Source organism: Amphiprion ocellaris, chromosome 16, assembly GCF_022539595.1.
Source record: "Amphiprion ocellaris isolate individual 3 ecotype Okinawa chromosome 16, ASM2253959v1, whole genome shotgun sequence".
NCBI classification, from domain to species: Eukaryota; Metazoa; Chordata; class Actinopteri; family Pomacentridae; genus Amphiprion; species Amphiprion ocellaris.
The window spans coordinates 12,563,003-12,583,208 of record NC_072781.1 but is presented as its reverse complement, the minus strand read 5'-3'; the positions used below and the strand labels follow the sequence as shown (position 1 = coordinate 12,583,208).

The 20,206-nt window shown below is 35.9% G+C and overlaps 1 protein-coding gene and 1 long non-coding RNA gene across 2 annotated transcripts; one reads left to right on the top strand and one right to left on the bottom strand.

The window, feature by feature from the left end:
* Positions 1–4,517: 4,517 nt before the first annotated feature.
* On the bottom strand, positions 4,518–7,819 carry LOC129350857 (uncharacterized). The gene is made up of 3 exons (XR_008604414.1): positions 7,701–7,819; positions 6,702–6,802; positions 4,518–4,851 (listed from the first exon to the last, which is right to left on the bottom strand). It is a non-coding gene; the product is annotated as an uncharacterized LOC129350857 (long non-coding RNA).
* A 10,406-nt stretch (positions 7,820–18,225) lies between these two features.
* Positions 18,226–20,087, top strand: gsta.1 (glutathione S-transferase, alpha tandem duplicate 1). Its single transcript, XM_023289563.3, has 7 exons — positions 18,226–18,376; positions 18,463–18,583; positions 18,712–18,763; positions 19,063–19,195; positions 19,284–19,419; positions 19,520–19,645; positions 19,739–20,087. The coding sequence occupies exons 2-7, from the start codon at positions 18,497–18,499 to the stop codon at positions 19,871–19,873; spliced, it is 669 nt and encodes a 222-aa protein (XP_023145331.1). The 5' UTR covers positions 18,226–18,376; positions 18,463–18,496; the 3' UTR covers positions 19,874–20,087.
* Positions 20,088–20,206: the final 119 nt, after the last annotated feature.

Below are 20,206 nucleotides of genomic sequence, written 5' to 3'. Positions count from 1 at the left end.
TTTTTCTCTTTAATATAATTTAATTGTATTTAATGTTTAATTTTCTTGTTAAAATTTTATTGTATTAAATGTTTTTCCTTTGATTTAATGCTTTTTAAATGCAATTTATTTCTTTAATCTTTTTTGTCAAGATTTTAACCCCAACCTTAAAAGAAATAAACCCTTAAATCACAATGAAAATACTTCTGTTGTCACAATCATGAGTTAGTCAATTATTCACTTTACAATTCAACTTATTTTTTTTAGACCCTGTCACAGATGACAAAACTAAACAAAGACAAAAAACTACACTAAAACTATGATTAAAACTCAAAAACATATTTAAAAAAAATTTAACATGGTAATAAAAATATGTTGTGTCCAGGGGATGAAGGGAGTTTATTGAAGTCTTCTTGGGCTCACATGGTAAATCATTTAAAATCTAAACTTGATATTCAGTCTAAGGAAATGGAAAACTGAACTGCAGAGCGACAGAAGAACCAACAATATCTCCGTTTTCTCCTTTAATGAGTCGACTCTTCTTGTGCTTTCAGACCGAAGAACTACAGACTCTTCACAACCTGCTCAAACTCTTGGTACAGGACCTCACCACACGGGTCAAGAAGGTTTCTGTCTCATTTCTTCTCTGAAGCTCACCTTCTCCTGCTCAAATGCTGACAAATGTTTCTGCTGCTCTAAAGTCTGGTCTCCAGAACTTCCTAAAAACTCTCAAAGTCTCTTCTGCTGCAGGTTGCTTTGTAGAACTGTTGCAGAAAACCTCACTAAACCACATGGAGGGGCCTCAAGATAGTCGTCCAAATGAAACCGTACAAAAACCAAACTAGCACAACCCAAACGCTAAAGTCTCCTGCAGCCTACCAGAGAACCTCTGAGAACAGAGAATCAGGACAGGAACTCTTACCTTCTGGACAACCAACGTTGGTTCTCAAACAAGTATACAGAATGTGTCTGACCAAAAACCTCTGAAAACTCACTACTACAGCCAAGATAAAGACACAACTCAGCTGCACCAAATCCACTAATCAATGCACACATTAGCACCATGTGCTAACTGTGGCTAAAGAACCACATTTACCAAGACAACTATCCAGTACAAAGCCCTAAAACACACCAAGAACACATTAAAGACGATTTTACTGCTGGAAGCTGCAAGCCAACGCCTAAAGAACAAACTAAAGCAATGGAGCCAAACCCAATTCAGTGGTGGAGAGAAGCAGAGGAAATGTTTGTCTGCAGCTAAATAAAGCAGGAAGACACTGAGCTGCTCAGGTGTTCCTGATAACACCAAGCAGCCACCTGGACAGCCAATAGGAACACAGCTTACTGGAAGTCCAGAGGGCTGGCTTAGTGAAGGAAATTTAGTTTAAAGTTGAAGCAGAAAGTTAACAAAGAAAGTTGAAAACCACCTTCTGATCCCTGAAATCTCTGAGTTTTCACACAAAGAACGCCTGAACATGTCAAACTGGTTCCATCATTGTAAAAACGTCATAGTATGGTGTGTTGCTCAAAAACATTATGACCCGGCTGTCTAGGGTTGCTGAGGAGCAACACAAAAACAGGACAAACGCTGGTTTCCAGGGGGTTAGGAGGCTATTTATTTGAAAGAGGAAGTTTACAACACAACATGTGAGCAGAAAAATCACAAAGTCTGTCTTTAGTTCAGCTGAAAATATTAGTTTTTGTCTTTTTTATTGACCAAACTTTTCAGGAAGTAGATGAAGAATAATTAAAGCTCTCATGTAGAAGTCCAACTTATTTTGGATCCTTGTGGACAGTTTAATCTTAGCGTCTGTAAAGCTGTTGAGTTTTTAGAGTCACATGGATTGTTTTGGACATTTAATAACCGAGTCCTGAAATAAAATTACAGTTGTGGATTTCTGTCATTTAGTCTGGACAGCATAAATCTCAAACGTCATTGTTATGCACCCGTCTAGGGGAAGGTGCATAGCATAATGTTTGTTGAAAAAAAAAAAAAAAAGGTGGATATTTTTCCCAGTCCCCAAAAAACAATGAACAGGTTCTTAGAAAAAATACAAAAGATTTATTTACAATATTTTACAAATAAAACAGGCCACCACATGGGTTATTCATTCAAGCAACAAAAGAACTGGATACAAACTAAAGAGGCATTTTAGCACTCAAACGAAAGATCCTATCCAACAAAACCACAACTACTACAAAAAGAAACCTAAGTCTAACAAACAAAAACCACACTATCTTAATCTAAGAAGAAAAACGGGTATCAAGCAAAAGGTTGGAGTCTGGGAAAACAAAGGGTGCTGCTGTCAGTCTCCTCCATCACTGCCAGCCGCCAAGATTAAAAATGGTGAACAGCCAATCAGCGCTGGGTCCACCTTGCCACCATCGCCACCAGTAACAGCTCCTGCACACAAAGATTTACAGACAAACACAGAACACCCACTACAAACCAACAGGACGAAACAGACCACTTACACAGAAAACAAGGACGAGACAAAGATGCACACAAACACAGAGCACCCACTCCAGACAACAAAACAGTTCAAAACTACAAACACAATATTACATAATACGGCCACAGCCGTAACAGTCATTATGAGGAGTCTGGATTGAGGTTTCTCACTTGATAATGATCAAAACATAAAATTTAGCTTGGTTTAAAGGAATGTTCCACCTTAAATCTTTGAATGGTGACCTAAAAGGTTGGTTTCAGAGAGTATTCCACCTACAAGGTCCTCACACATCCACCTTAAAGGAACATTCCACCAGAAATCCTTGGACATGCACCTAAAATGTTGGTTTAACCCAGTATTCCATCCAAAATCCTCAGAGACCTGAGGGGCTGGTTAAAAGGAATGTTCCACCTAAAACCTCAAATATAGACCTGAAAGGGGTTTTTAGTGGATGTTTGATGGTCTTCCTCTCTAGTGCCAGATGATTCATCCATGAATTCAGCAGCTACAGACTGAAATGAAGCTCATGCTGCGTTATTGAATTCCTGTTCCAGATCAAATGTTCAGAGCTCACCTTGAATGCAGCCTCTGCTGTCTGATAGTTTTCCTCATTATAGTCTTCGAATAAAGTCTTTTTCCTCATGTCAGGATGTGGTGAGACTCTTTCTCAGTCGCTGCAGACGTCCCTCATTGTGCAGGCTCCAGAGAAGAAACAGAAAAAAACTGATCACGGCTTCAGCAGTCACAAACGCTCTCCAGCATTGAGAGGGTTTTTAGGAATTAATTCATTGTGTTGTGTGAACTTTGAAGGAGCAGAAACTTTACAGCTGCCAAAGATATGAGCTCCAATTCTGGATGTTTCAGGAAATGAAGTTTCATCAAATGAACACTTGATTTTTGCTGATAAATCTCATTAAATTACTGAAGAATATCCAACATAAAAACCTGTAAACTCTCAGGGCAGCTTTTGTAAAGTTTTGTCTATAATTCTATCATCATGTTCTGGGAACCAGGACTCTGCAGAAGTTCCTTCAATAGGATTCTTGTGTGTTTCTATTTAAGGCCTCAGGTTTGAATGTACAGCAGAGGATTAGAAAGGAGTGATTTTAATATTTAAATCAGATCAGTAAATGTTTCGAGTAAAAATGATTAAAATTTTGATTTAGATAGATTTGTCAAATAATATTGTAGAGTCTCACTTAAATATATCCAAATGAGTTCAGTGTATTTACATTTTATAGAATATTTGATTTCTTAATCTCAATACTGTAGGGTCTGACCCTAAATATTATAATAATGATGTCAATTTAAATAATATTTTAGTGCAGAGTCATAAACTTTAATCAGCTAAACTTACATTATAAATATCACTGCACAATCTTAACCTGAACATTCATATTATTGAGGTAAATTTACATAAATCATGATATTCTAGAGTCTTAACTGGAATATTTCTAACATTAATCTTTTTGTATTGTGCTGATAAACAACAATAACCTGACTTTCAGATAATATTTATTGTCTGTGATTGTGAGACTAAATTCCTCCACATTCTGGAACTGGACTGCATTTCCCAAAATGAAACATGGACAGAATTTAACACTCATGTATCCATGGCAATGCTAACGTTTCTGCTTCTTACCAAAGTTCACAAACACAAGTAAAAGATTTTAATGTAAAACTTCAGGGATGACTGCTGACCATAAGTATTCTGATCAATACTTCATGATCAATATCAGGACAGATGTTACAACTCCAGCTGTTGCATTAGACTGCAGTTATTCACAGAGAAATTAAAACATCACATTCCTCATAAAAACTCGATGGGACTTTTATTAAATAAAGTGTTGGTGAATAAACAGTGTAAAAAGTGCAAAGCAGCTCCATTAAATCAGGAGATGTGAGACTTCCACAGCATGGATCACCATCTGCTGTGTTGATTCATAGCTGAATGTCAGAATGAACTGAGATAGAAAAGCTGCTTTGAGCTGCAACATTACGGTCTGACAATCCAACACCATCACAGTTTTCATCTGGTTGTTTTGCTCCAACATGCCTGTGAAGTTCAGTTTTTTACCTGAATCACTACAGAGATTCTATTTCCAACCAAGACTGGAATAAAAATTAGAATGTTATGAGGTTATTAATGCAACTAATTCTTTCAGATGGAAGGATTTACTTCTAAGTTCTAATTCAAGTTTCAGTTGGAGCACATTGCATTCACAAAGAAAAACAGCGAAACCTTCATAGTAACATTTAATAAACCTAAAGCTTCCCTGTTGGCTCATTGGTGGAGTTTGTTACTGAGCATCTGAACTTTAAATCCAGTGAGACGACCATCTTCAGTCAGAGGCCAGTCAGAGAACTTCAAGACCTTCCATCAGCTGGACCAGATGTGGCATCATCTCCCTCTGAACATCTGGATGACAGGAGAAAAAGACAGAAATCAAACACAGATCGCAGAAATACAATTTATTCACTTTCATCATTTTATAAAAGTAGCATGAACTTTATTAAAACTTGACATCAGTAATGAAAGTAAATGTTTTCATCTTGGGTTGAAGCTAAATTTAAAGTCAATTTTAATGACAGTTTATCCTGAGAGGAGTGAGAATGGAGCTTTTCTTTCCTTTTTAGAATATTCCCTCAAAATATTCTGTTTATTATTGGCTTTAGAAGCATTTTTCTTTACTTATTTATTTTTAGATACCTCAGACTGATGCACTTTGCTGGTTTGCAGATAATTTCATGTACAATGACAATAAAGATCTTCTATTATAACATATTTTGTTAAAACAAGAACTGCAAACCTTCTCAACCATCTCTCAGGCTGCAAAATTCCAACTGCGACCAAGAATAATCTGATGTAGTTATTATTATAATCTTTACTGAACCAGCCCTGGAATTAATAAAACTCTGTATATGGATATGATTTCCTCTGATGGGACCACTATGGAAGCCGTAGTAACAATTAACTATCCTTTGAAGGGAAAGATTGGGTCTTCATTCAGGTGGATAAAAAAAAATGCTCTCCCTTAAAAAAAAAAAAAACTGCATACAATAAAGTAAATCTCTTCTGCACTGCACACATACTACACTTTTGTATAACTCTGGATGTCAGAGTAAAGGCAGACAGATCCACCAATCAGCCACAACATTCTGACCACTGACAGCTGAAGAGAACAACATCCATCATCTTGTTCTAATGCAACGTTCTGCTGGGAAACCTTGACGTTCGTGTGGATGTTTGACATGTACCACCACCTAAACACTGCAGGACAAACAACCCCCTAGTCTCCATGGCAACAGCAGTCCTTGATGCCAGCTGCCTCCCTCAGCAAGACAAACTGAAACTGCTCAGGACTGGTCCGAGGAACACGACAGAGCTAAGCTGTTCACCTGGGTTCCACACTCCCCACATCCAGATCTGATTGAGCATCTGTGGGATGGTCCAGGATCAGCCTGGTCCAGGTAGGACCCACCCTGCAACCCACAGGACCCACAGAATCCACAGGACATCCCCAGAGGTTCTGATGAACCACTGGGTCAGAGGAGTTTTAGCAGCATAAAGGGACCAACACAGTATTAGTCAGGTGGTCAGAATGTTATACTGTTATATTGTCATGCTGATTATATGATCAGTAAATGTTACCATCAATTATAACATCCACATTGATCAGGAAAATAAAACAACTATCAGTTCATTCAGAAACTGTGGGGTTAAACCTAAAAACACAGACCTCAACAGCAGTTTGTTTCAAAGCAGAACACCAGCCGGTTTTCACTAAAGACGCTTTCAAAGCAACAATTAAATGACAGTTTTGTTCTCAATAAGTTCACAGTCAGCCAAAATAATGTATACACATCCGGAAAAGAAAAACTTTTATAAATATTTCATTTGTATAAGTACTTCTACACATATAGATACCTCTGTCTAAGTTTGATCAAATCACGATAACTCTGTGTCCTGTTGTACGATGTTTTCCCAACAGATGGCATTACCCTCATGAATGGAGCATCAACAAGTGACGTCTACAACACAACATAAATGTCTGGAAGCCAGTGGCCACCACTTTGAGCACCTCTTGTAATTGTAGAGGCCAAAGATAACTTTTATTAATCTCGTGATGTCTGAATAAATTTGGTATTGAAATATTTATGCAAGTTTTTCTTTTCCTGATGTGTGTAAACATTATTTTGGCTGACTCTGTATAATGGGTTTCTGACAGGTCACCAGGCAACATCTTTTTATAATAATGACAAACATACCTGCATTCTACAGGAGTGATTTTCCTCATGTGCAGGTAAAGATGTGTGAGGAGCTTAGAGATGACAGGAGCAGGAGTCATCCTCACTAATTCAGCTTCCACCTAGAAACAGAAAGACCACAAACAAACACACTGATATAATCTCAAACATTCAACCTCACAGCCTCAAAATATCTGTTTAGGAAGTGTTGTGTTTCTAAATTCTGCTGAAAGCATTGACAGACTTTCTCTTACAAGGTTGTGTAAAAAGCAGCCTGTCCTCTGAGCTACTGAGAAATCTTCCTGAACAAAGTTTCTACGTGTAAATCAGCTCAACAAAAACTAAAGCCTCAGTCAGAGATAACAGGTATCGCAAATTACAAACAACTTTCTTTGTTAACTCACACTTTCTGCTTCAACCTCACATAAAAAGGAGAGTTTAACTCATCAGGTGACTGAAAATGAACGGCTTGTGCAGTTCTAGATCCAAAAGTAGGATGTTTCAGCTCATGTTTTACTACAAATACATGCAATAATAAATAAATACAATGGCTGGTTGTTAGTTTATTCACTATTAATGTCACTTTATATACTGGATTTAACTTGAGCAGTGGAAGAGAGAAGGAATTTAATGAAATTATGGAGATTCAGAGAATGTTGCGCAATGTTAAGTTAAGCGCAGTTTAATTCAAACCAGCTGAATGTTAAACAGCTGTGCAGCTGAACGGGTTTCAGTTAACCTTAAAGTTAAATAACGTTTTTAAAAACTAAAATACACAGCAGAAAAATACAGGTTGAGAAGGTCATTCTAATAATGAGGACAGCTGCGGCAGCAACTAACACAGGTGTTCAGTGGTAAGTTAGCCAACTGTGTTAATTAGCCCGCTAGCTAACTTAGCCGCTTAGCTAGCTAACGCGTTCGGACCAACTGCTCAAACACGACAAAACATAACTCTTCACAAGTCGCTGACTTAACGTACAACAAAACAACGCAGCAGGTTATAAGTATTTATCTTCTTACCGTGTTTTACTCCAAAAACAAGATCAACAGCAGCCAGAGATGCTACCAGACGTCGCGACTAGTGATGGTCCTCTGATACCCGAGGCTTCCACACATGCGCTGTAGCTCATGAAGCAAACGTATCGAGCCACTGTGCCGAGGCGTGGTTTGGTCACGTGACTCGTGACGTTTGAATCACTTCAGTGACGTTTGAAGCACGCAACTGCTTCGAATCACCTGATTGGTTCGGTTTGTTATGTGAATCACTCAGCGGATCGAGTGTTCCGGGATAGGAGATCCCTAGTGTTGTTCATTTGAATTGTTTTTCGCAGAATAGATTGTTTTTTTTGCTGTTGTTTTTGCTTTGAGAGTTAGTAGTATGTCAGATTTCGTATTTCGTAGAGAATAGATAGATAGATAGATAGATAGAAAGATTATATATATATATATATATATATATATATATATATATATATATATATATATATATATATATATATATATATATATATTCCCAACTCACCACCCCCATGCCACAACACCTGGCACAGAACCTTGTCAGGTGCTTAGCTGACAGACTACAAACCAAAGAAAAGAACAGTTCACTGGCTGTTGCTACACTTGTGGCTCTGCAGTTCAAAACTTTTGGATTCACCAATCAGAGTGGCAGCCAGTGTGAAAGAACGTTTAATAACAGAATGCACAACAATTAACATAAAGAATGCCAAGCAGCAGTCATCTACATCACAAGCACCACCGCAGCCTCGTCTTCCACCACCAGCAGCACCTTCCACTGGTATTTTTTTTTCTCTTCTGAATAGGGAATGACTGACATTTCTGGTGATGATGATGATGATCTTCAATATTTTTCAGTTCAACTGTGGAGCCTATTAGACGAAGACGCAAGTAGAGCCTGGCAAATGCAAAGCGCCACAGCGAATGCAATTGTAGAAAGAACGGCAGACCCACTGGCTTACTGGGCAACCCACAAAACCGTTTACCCAAATTTGTACAATGGAGCCAAACATTTCCTGTGTACCTCAGCCTCATCTGTGCCATGTGAACAGGGTTTTTTTTTCTAAGGCTGGGGAGATAGTGAGTAAAAGAAGGAACTGCTTGAGTCCCAAACAATGTTCCCTGTAATTTTTCATGAGTCTGAGCAAACACACAAACTCCCTGAGCGTCCCTTGGACCACTGTGAGCAACATCAGACGTGTGCACTGTGGTCACACCAGCATCGCATCCATTCAAGTTACATGGTTCATTAAAAGAATCAAATTACAGCATTTACATTTCTGTTAAAACACTTTGTCAACAGGAGCCAGTTGAAGGCTGCAGTGATTTTAGTGACACTACAATGTATAAGAGTGAAGTTATTGAATATTTGTCTCTCTTTACTGTTGCAGCGGTTTTGCAAATTGCAGACGGACCCTGTTCACTCCATAGACACCAATGTTATTCCTGTAGCTTGAAAGACAGCTACTTTTGATAAAACTGGGCTTGTAGCACATTGTCTGCCTTGCAACAATGGGAAAGAGGCACCGTTTATGTTTTGACAACCTATATCTAATGAGTTATTGATGCTGGAAGTCCGAATCTGTGAATATCTTTCCAACTTTACTGAACTTGGGGCCACTACCACCTAAGGAGTGATATATTTAATTCTGAAAAAAGCATTTAGCCATACTTAAAGCTTTAAGTGCTTTATTAACACGGAACTAAAAATTTTGTATTGTTTTATTATCACAGGTTCTGTCTGAAAAGAGGTGGCATCATTTTAAACAGAGAAATCAAACTAATAAAATGTAATGACCAACCAGTGAGCAACACTGGATTCTGCAAAAACGTAAACAACTTTTTTTTTTTTTTTTTTTTTAAATCTAAATCTTAACACAGTTAATGTATTAACTTATTTTTGTGTGTATGCATGTATTTATTGATTTATTTAGTACTGTTAACATATCAGAGTTCTGAGTGACTTTTTCTTAAGATAGGCAAAGGCCATTTATTGATCACATATAGGCTCTTAAATGTTTATTAAAAACTAAAAAGCATTTAAAAAAAAAACAACTTAAGCATTTATTGAGTCACTAAAATACTGTAGAGTACAGACCACATCAGCATGATTATAAGCATCCTCTGGTAAATTAACAACCAGATACTGATGTCTCTCACCATATGGACTTCAGGAGATGATTAGATGATGATAAACTGTGACCTACTGGTTGGGTTCTCTCTGTTCTGATGTTTCTTACATGTTTGTCCCCTGACAGCCGGGTCCTAATGTTTTTTGAGCAACACACCATACTATGACATTTTTACAATGATGGTTCTACTATGGAACCAGTTTGACATGTTCAGGTGTTCTTTGTGTGAAAACTCAGAGATTTCAGGTATCAGAAGGTGGTTTTCAACTTTCTTTGTTAACTTTCTGTCTCAACTTGAAACTAAATTTCCTTCACTAACCCAGCCCTCTGGACTTCCAGGAAGCTGTGTTCCTATTGGCTGTCCAGGTCGCTGTGTTCCTATTGGCTGTCCAGGTGGCTGCTTGGTGTTATCAGGAACACCTGAGCAGCTCAGTGTCTTCCTGCTTTATTTAGCTGCAGACAAACATTTCCTCTGCTTCTATTCACCATTGAACCGGGTTTGGCTCTGTTGCTTTAGCTTGTTTTTTAGGCGTTGGCTTGCAGCTTCCAGCAGTAAAATTGTCTTTAATGTGTTTCTTGGTGTGTTTTAGGGCTTTGTACTGGATAGTTGTCTTGGTAAAGGTGGTTCTTTAGCCACAGTTAGCACATGGTGCTAATGTGTGCAGTGATTAGTGGATTTGGTACAGTTGAGTTGTGTCTGTATCTTGGCTGTAGTGAGTCTTTAGAGGTTTTTGGTCAGACACATTCTGTATTCTTGTTTGAGAACCAACGTTGGTTGTCCAGAAGGTAAGAGTTCCTGTCCTGATTCTCTGTTCTCAGAGGTTCTCTGGTAGGCTGCAGGAGACTTTAGCGTTTGGGTTGTGTTACTTTGGTTTTTGTACAGTTTCATTTGGACGACTATCTTGAGGCCCCTCCATGTGGTTTAGTGAGGTTTTCTGTAACAGTTCTACAAAGCAACCTGCAGCAGAAGGGACTTTGAGAGTTTTTAGGAAGTTCTGGAGACCAGACTTTAGAGCAGCAGAAACATTTATCAGCAGTTTGAGCAGGAGAAGGTGAGCTTCAGAGAAGAAATGAGACGGAAACCTTCTTGACCCGTGTGGTGAGGTCCTGTACCAAGAGTTTGAGCAGGTTGTGAAGAGTCTGTAGTTCTTTGGTCTGAAAGTACAAGAAGAGTCGACTCATTAAAGGAGAAAACAGGAGATATTGTTGGTTCTTCTGTCACTCTGCAGTTTCCAGTTTCCTTAGACTGAATATCAAGTTTATATTTTAAATGCTTTCCCATGTGAGCCCAAGAAGACTTCAATAAACTCCCTCCATCCCCTGGACACAACATATTTTATTACCATGCTAAATGTTTTTTTTTTTTTCTTTAATGTTTTTGCGTTTTAATCATAGTTTTTTCTCTTTGCTTGTTTAGTTTTGTCATCTGTGTGAAAGGTTCTAAACAAATAAAGTTGAATTGATAAACTGAATAATTGACTAACTCATGATTGTGACAACAGAAGTATTTTCATTGTGATTTAAGGGTTTATTTCATTTTTAAGGTTGGGGTTAAAATCTTGACAGAAAAAGAAGATTAAAGAAATAAACTACATAACAAAAAGCAATTAAATCAAACAAAAAAAATTAATACAATAAAACTTTTAAAAAGTTTTATTATAAAAAAGATTTAAGAAATTTAAGATGTAATTTTCTAATTAAACATTTAACTTTTTTATTAAATGTTTTGTCTTTTTAAAGGTTTAATAATCTAATTAAATGTTTTGCATTTTTAAAAATGTTTAATATTCTTTAATTTTATTTTTTAAATGTTTAATTATGGAAAATATTTTATCTGTAATTTTTAATATTTGTATTTTAAAAATTTTAATTTCATAATGACATGTATTGTATGTTGTTGAATTATCTAATTCAATATTTTGTCTGTTTAATAGAGTTAAACATTAAATACAATTAAATTATATGTAAATATACCACCTTTTAATGTTTAGTTTTCTTTTTAAATGCTTCATTGTATTTTCAGTTTAATTCCTATTTGAAGTTTTATTGTCTTTAAGATGTAATTTTCTAATTAAACATTTAATGTTTTAATTAAATGTTTTGTCTTTTTAAGGGTTTAACAATCTGATTAAATGTTTTGCATTTTTACAAATGTTTAACATTCTTCTTGTTTAATTGTATTTTTTAAATGTTTAATGATGGAAAATACTTTATCTGTAATTTCTAATATTTGTATTTTAAAAATTTTAATTTCATAATAACATGTATTGTATGTTGTTGAATTATCTAATTCAATATTTTGTCTGTTTAATAGAGTTAAACATTAAATACAATTAAATTATATGTAAATATACCACCTTTTAATGTTTAGTTTTCTTTTTAAATGCTTCATTGTATTTTCAGTTTAATTCCTATTTGAAGTTTTATTGTCTTTAAGATGTAATTTTCTAATTAAACATTTAATGTTTTAATTAAATGTTTTGTCTTTTTAAGGGTTTAACAATCTGATTAAATGTTTTGCATTTTTACAAATGTTTAACATTCTTCTTGTTTAATTGTATTTTTTAAATGTTTAATGATGGAAAATACTTTATCTGTAATTTCTAATATTTGTATTTTAAAAATTTTAATTTCATAATAACATGTATTGTATGTTGTTGAATTATCTAATTCAATATTTTGTCTGTTTAATAGAGTTAAACATTAAATACAATTAAATTATATGTAAATATACCACCTTTTAATGTTTAGTTTTCTTTTTAAATGCTTCATTGTATTTTCAGTTTAATTCCTATTTGAAGTTTTATTGTCTTTAAGATGTAATTTTCTAATTAAACATTTAATGTTTTAATTAAATGTTTTGTCTTTTTAAGGGTTTAACAATCTGATTAAATGTTTTGCATTTTTACAAATGTTTAACATTCTTCTTGTTTAATTGTATTTTTTAAATGTTTAATGATGGAAAATACTTTATCTGTAATTTCTAATATTTGTATTTTAAAAATTTTAATTTCATAATAACATGTATTGTATGTTGTTGAATTATCTAATTCAATATTTTGTCTGTTTAATAGAGTTAAACATTAAATACAATTAAATTATATGTAAATATACCACCTTTTAATGTTTAGTTTTCTTTTTAAATGCTTCATTGTATTTTCAGTTTAATTCCTATTTGAAGTTTTATTGTCTTTAAGATGTAATTTTCTAATTAAACATTTAATGTTTTAATTAAATGTTTTGTCTTTTTAAGGGTTTAACAATCTGATTAAATGTTTTGCATTTTTACAAATGTTTAACATTCTTCTTGTTTAATTGTATTTTTTAAATGTTTAATGATGGAAAATACTTTATCTGTAATTTCTAATATTTGTATTTTAAAAATTTTAATTTCATAATAACATGTATTGTATGTTGTTGAATTATCTAATTCAATATTTTGTCTGTTTAATAGAGTTAAACATTAAATACAATTAAATTATATGTAAATATACCACCTTTTAATGTTTAGTTTTCTTTTTAAATGCTTCATTGTATTTTCAGTTTAATTCCTATTTGAAGTTTTATTGTCTTTAAGATGTAATTTTCTAATTAAACATTTAATGTTTTAATTAAATGTTTTGTCTTTTTAAGGGTTTAACAATCTGATTAAATGTTTTGCATTTTTACAAATGTTTAACATTCTTCTTGTTTAATTGTATTTTTTAAATGTTTAATGATGGAAAATACTTTATCTGTAATTTCTAATATTTGTATTTTAAAAATTTTGTTTAATTTCATAATGACATGTATTGTATCATGTTGAATCATCTCATTCCATATTTTGTCTGTTTAATATAATTTAATGTAATTTAATGTTTAACTCTATTAAACAGACAAAATATGGAATGAGATGATTCAACATGATACAATACATGTCATTATGAAATTAAACAAAATTTTTAAAATACAAATATTAGAAATTACAGATAAAGTATTTTCCATCATTAAACATTTAAAAAATACAATTAAACAAGAAGAATGTTAAACATTTGTAAAAATGCAAAACATTTAATCAGATTGTTAAACCCTTAAAAAGACAAAATATGGGCGCCCATATAGCTCAACGGGTTAAGCGGGTGACCCATGTACAGAGACTTGTCCCCGACGCAGCGTCCCGGGTTCGACTCCCGGTTGTAGCCCTTTGCTGCAAGTTTTCCCCCGACTCTTCTCCCCTGTTTCCTGTCTGTCTCTCACTACACCTATCCAATAAAAAGACAAAACATTTAATTAAAAAATTAAATGTTTAATTAGAAAATTATATCTTAAAGACAATAAAAGTTCAAATAGGAATTACACAGAAAATACAATGAAGGATTTAAAAAGAAAATTAAACATTAAAAGGTGGTAAAACATTTAAAAAGAAAAACCTTAAAGATTTAATCGAAACATTAACAGACTGTCTGAAGGTTCAAACTAAGAGAACTACTCAAGAACTTTTAAGATTTCAGTCCTCAGACTGTGTGAAGGGTTCAAACTAACAGAGAAGTACTCAGGAACTTAGAAGATATCAGTCCTTGGACTGTCTGGAAGTTCAATCTAACAGAGAACTACTGTGGGACTTAGAAAATTTCAGCCCTTAGACTGTGTGAAAGCTCAGGTCCTGAGGACTCGGGAGGTCTGGAGGCTTTGAAAGTCTTGGGAACTGAGGGTTCAACCCTCCAGCACAAAGGCTGAAGTCCAACCTCCTGAGAAAAACGATCGAGTCGAGACTCAAGTTAAAAAAACTCGAAAATGGCAAAAAAAAAATAGATGATAAATGCGCAAAAAAAAAAAAAAAAAAAAGAAATAAGTATCTGAGTGAGTAGCTCAGGTGATAAGAAGAGAGATTACCAAGTGGAAGGTAGTAGGTTCAAGACCCACCACTGGCATTTTTCTTTGTCTTTGTCAGGATTTTGATAAAATTTAAGAAGGGTCTGGTCTTGAACCAGCGACCTGCAGCTCTACAGGTAAACCCTTAATTCACTGAGCTACAGATCAGAGGAAAAGTAGTAATTTCGTTGTCCCTTTGGCATCGTAGTTAATAAAGTGACCACATGGGTGGAGCCAAGGCGGAGTCTGGGTAGAGAGTACGCGGGGAGGTGGGTGGCGGCCTCCCCCCTCTACAGACCTGACCGTGAACACTGTCGACACCCACCTCAGGGAGACGCTGCCTAAGATCTCAAGGCTGCTTGGTCGTGGTCTTTCTGGCACGTACTCTTCCAAGATGAGCCGGGAAGTTTAACACTGATGGAATGACACCAGGTCTAAGCCGACAAACTTCCAATTCCTCCTCAACCCATAGTCTCTGGGAAACCTACATGGAGTAAGAAAAGTAGACAGAGAAGTAATTAAGTCTGTAGACAACATATTAAAAAGAAATCATGCTAATAAATTAAGTACAAATAACCGAATTCGCCAATATACTGGAGACCAGAGCTATTTAATTTGATAAGTATAACCTTGTTTAGTAACATTTCTATTATTTGAGAGCAGTCCTAAAGAATTGCCTGTAATCCCAATCATAAAATGGGTTTGGAGGAAGAACATAGATGGTAATCTGGATATACATGAGTTAGGCTTTATAAGTACTATTGGTTGTATTGGTGGTAGTGATAGCAATGTGACTACTACTAGTAGCAGTGGTAGGACACTACTGCTGCTGATACTGGCACTGCTACTACAACTTGTAATACTATTACAAATGCTGATACTACTTCTACGACTCTAACAGCTGTTTATACTACTACTGCTGCTTGTACTTTTAGTATTACTACTACTGCTTGTACAACTATACTACAGCTACTATTAATCGTCTGGTATTTGCTTGTCAAGCTGCTAGCTCGCCTTAGCGTTTTGCTAGTGGCTAACTAGTTAGCTCTCATAGACTGGAAGCTCTCAACAAGATTTCATAATGAAAAAAGAGCCAAAAACTATTCTTACCTATGAAAAGTCATTCCAAGTTTCCTTGTCTCAGTCGTATGACGCAGTGTGTAACTGTATGCAGCACAATGAGACGGCATACTTGTTATTTCTGTTTTCACGCCGTCTACATCAACGGAATGCACTGAAACTTTTCCCTCACTAGCTTAGCCTCGCCGTAGTACGCAGCTCAAAGGGGCGTGTCCTATCTACTCATTCATATCTATGAGAACAACGATGGCTGCACATCAGGACGCCTGATGTTGATTAGCTGCGTAAATACCATTATATACAGTCTATGGTAAATATGTATGTGAATCGCATCATTGGCTGCAGCAGCCAGTCACCGGTCACTCACTGACTCACACTGAAAGATAGCACAGAATGAATTGTTACGTGTTTATTTTATTTACAATTTAGGTTGGATTTTTTTTTGTGCAGCGCAGATTTTCTGTGCGCGGAGACCGTGTCAGCAGTGCGCAATTGCGCACGCGCGCAGCTTAGAGGGAACAGTGGTCCCAAAACTGTTGATAAATTATTTCTCAATAAAAACTCATAACCAGTTACATAAGCACACCCTCTTTACTGACCTCTTTACCAATAAACCCCAAGACATACTTTGCCAAAATCCATAATAATCCATAAAATCTTTATTTGCACCAGCCCCATGTGAAAATGACATCAGTCTGTATTTGTAGAGCATCTCATGAATGTAGCAGCACCGTTTTTAAATGTTTCATAACACAGAATATAAGCAAAGAGTATATAGGGATACAGACAAACATGGGAAATAAGAAACGTGCTCTTCAATAGTTATTGTCATTATTATTACTAGTAATATTATTTTTGTGTCCACTACAACCCATACAATCATCTAGTGTAGTCAAACAGGAATGTGTGCATGGCGAATCAAATCCAAAACAATCCATGAACCAACGACCACGTCTTGATTGCACTTCATATTATTGACCACTAGATGTCCTACTCGAGCACTGTGTGTCATTGAGGCCTCGAGTAATGAACCATGTTTTGAATGAAGTGTCGAAGCTTCAACAAAGCCTCGATCAGCCATCACTAGTCGCGACCATAGATACATAGAATACTAGATACGCTTGCGCGCTGTCTTCTATATTATCTATGGTCTGACCAATCACTGTTCTCTGGCTCCGCCCTCCGAGAACCTTGCTGTCGTTTTGGCTCCACACTTGCTGATGACCACTTCCGGTCCCACAAAATAAAAAAACGGACCTTTTTTCGTTTCTGTCTCTTACTGATTTAATTTTTTAGTTATTCTAAATATAAAATGAAAATCAAAGCATTTTTAAAATTTCGTATATCCCTTTTTGATCATGAAAAGGAAAAACGCCTTGTATTTCAATTTTAATTTTTGCATTTTAAAACGCAAATCAAATAACCACTCGTTTTTTTGTTTTTCAATACCCGCTTCAGAACGGAAAATCTAATTACCAGATCCGTACACGGACCATATTATTTCATTATTTTTATTGTAAATTATTTTTATATAAATTTTGTAAAATATACTAAAATAATAGCAATAACAATAAATAATATGAGTATAAGAGTGATATGAAATTGAAACGTATATTATTTTCATTGTAAATAATTTTATATACATTTTGTACAATATACTAAAATAATAATAAATATGAGTATGAGTAACATTAAACATGAAATATATTTTATTTTTATTGTAAATTTTTATATACATTTTGCGCAATATACTAAATAATAACAAATGAGTATAAGAGTAATATAAAATTGAAACATTATAATATAAAAAACAAAATTCTTGTAGTATATTGTAGTTCAGTTCAGTTATAATATTTTTAATGTCTAATAATATAAGATTGCGCTGTTTCAATTTGTATGTACTATATCAGTTTAGTTAATAAAAGTTACATTTGGAAAAGGAAGGCAGACTGCCACGTGCAGCGCCGCATTTGGATGTGTCTGAAGCTTGGAGCTTGACTTCCCTACGTTTCTCCTACAAATGGGCCTTGAGCTTGTTTGGAGGTTCTAGCAGGGGAGCGCAGCTACTGGTATACCGATGGATGGTCGTCCGCCGCTGGGGGACTTCGTCCTCTTCCACCGAGCGCGGAGCGTCGGGAGGGACACACATGGAGCGGTGAGGGAGGAAGGGGACACCCGCCTAGCCAGCCAGATCAGCCGAATCAACCCTAGCGATCAATGGGGTGACAGATGTCGCAGCCAGATCGCCCTCACATCCGAGAGACTTGTAAAGGGCGGAGTAGATATAAAAGCCTACACGGGGGACAAGGTCATTATCACGGTCTCACTTATCGAAGTAACCGCCGTTTTTTGTAGCGTCTTCCTCGCTTGTTTTGTCAACACATAGTACACCGATACTTTTATGGAACCTGCCGACAAATAAACGATCAAATAGGCGAGTTAGTGTTTTACCCATGATGCTTAGCGGTAATATGTTAAACAGCCAGCTTCCTATTGGATAGAACCAACCAATCACACAGTTCACAATCCGCCCGACTTCCGACTCTGATGTTATATAACTGCATAAACTTTTCTGCAGCTTTCTACTTCACTCCCTCACAGCTGACTGCTGGTGCACAGGTATACAAACTTAAGACTAAACAGCAGTACGTTCATCTTTATTCAGCAGTGTGTGATTTGGTGTGTTTTTTTCTCTTTTGCTTTAGTTTCTCTGAATTTAAATTCCAAAACTCAACAACCATGTCTGAAAGGGTTATTCTGCACTACTTCAATGGAAGAGGGAAAATGGAGTCAATCCGCTGGCTTTTGACAGTTGCAGAGGTGGAAGTAAGTGAAAAGATATTTTTATTTTTCATTTAAATATATATATATATTTTTGCACCTGTGCTCCCTTTTACAGACCCCCAAACCTCCTGAGTGTGCACTAAATTTGTTGTGTCTTTTAATGTTTACAGTTTGATGAGATGTATCTGACCGGTCGAGAGCAGTACGAGAAACTCCTGAATGGTAAGTTTGCTGCAAAGAGGTCTTTCAAGGTAACATGACGTCTGTGGGTGGACTCTTTTGGCCTGTTTCCAAGTCACATGCTTGCATTGTCCATCTATTTATCTGTCAACTTCCACCCACACATGATGTAACCATGAATGAAGCAGCAAAAAAAAAAAAAAAATGAATGAAGCAGCACATTGGAGGTGAAGCTCTCCAGTGTCTTGTTGACTTGTAGTCAAATCTAAAATGCACAAGGTGAGTTAATGTTTTACAAGGAGTGGCGGTCTGGATTACCTGCTGTTGTGTTTTCTCTGTAGATGGATCGCTCATGTTTCAACAGGTCCCCATGGTGGAGATCGATGGCATGAAGCTTGTCCAAACAAAAGCAATCTTTCAGTACATTGCGGAGAAGTACAATCTCCATGGGAAAGATGCCAAAGAGCGTGCCATGTATGGTCCATATCTTTTTGTAGTGCAAAGATGGAAGTCTCTTCTATATCACGATTGCAGATAAATGAATTGTCACTTGTCCCTTTAGGATCAACATGTACTGCGAGGGACTGATGGATCTCATGGAGATGATGATGATTCTGCCCTTCTGTGCGGACCCTAAACCACAACTGGACAAAGTTAAGGCCAAAGCGATCGAGCGCTACCTCCCTGTGTTTGAAAAGGTGTGGCAAAATAACTGGCATATTTTTACTTAAAAATGGATTGTAAATGATTGATTTTGATGTTAAAACAAGTTATTTTGTGCCTCTGAAACTTTCTCAGGCCGTGACTGGACCCGTGTACCTGGTGGGAGGCAGAGTGACCTGTGCAGATGTGCTGCTGGTCGAATGCACCCTGATGTTGGAGGAAAGATTTTGTGATATTCTTCGTGATTTTGACAGCCTCAAGGTAAGAGAGATATTGTGTTAAAGACAAAAAAAAATGATGACTGTGTCCTGTTGTACATTGTTAACATCCAGTGCTTTCTGTGTTTCCCTTTAGTCTCATCAGGGCAGGATGATCAGTATTCCAGCCATTCAAAGGTTTCTGCAGCCAGGCAGCAAGAGGAGGCCAATACCAGATGAAAGCTACACAAAGACTGTCAAAGAAGTGTTCCAGATGAATATTCAGTTTTAATAAACTCTGTAAAAGGTCTGGTACTTTTCTCACATGGGCAACGTAATTCATAATCAGTCAGCATGCAAATGTAGCACCTACAACATGTGAATCAATTATATGTAGTGGTCAATGCTGAGACGAATACTGTGGAATTTCTGTAATCATTTATTAACATTAAATGTTTGTTCCAATGTGAAGATTTGAACTAAATAAATTTCTAATTTTAGGAATATTTGAGAAGCTGCTGTCTTTGTTCCTTGCACATGAGAAAAACTTTTTTTTTTTAAACATAAATCACATGTTTATTTAGTTTTTATCTTATTACAAAAATTGTAAACATATTAGCTTTAA

What these genes read in the sequence shown, in the direction of transcription:
- gsta.1 (XM_023289563.3), top strand. Translation starts at nt 18,497, where the DNA reads ATGTCTGAAAGGGTTATTCTGCACTACTTCAATGGAAGAGGGAAAATG. An exon ending in TGACAGTTGCAGAGGTGGAA is followed by an intron (nt 18,584 to 18,711) that starts GTAAGTGAAAAG and finishes TAATGTTTACAG; the next exon opens with TTTGATGAGATGTATCTGAC. An exon ending in ACCTCCCTGTGTTTGAAAAG is followed by an intron (nt 19,420 to 19,519) that starts GTGTGGCAAAAT and finishes AAACTTTCTCAG; the next exon opens with GCCGTGACTGGACCCGTGTA.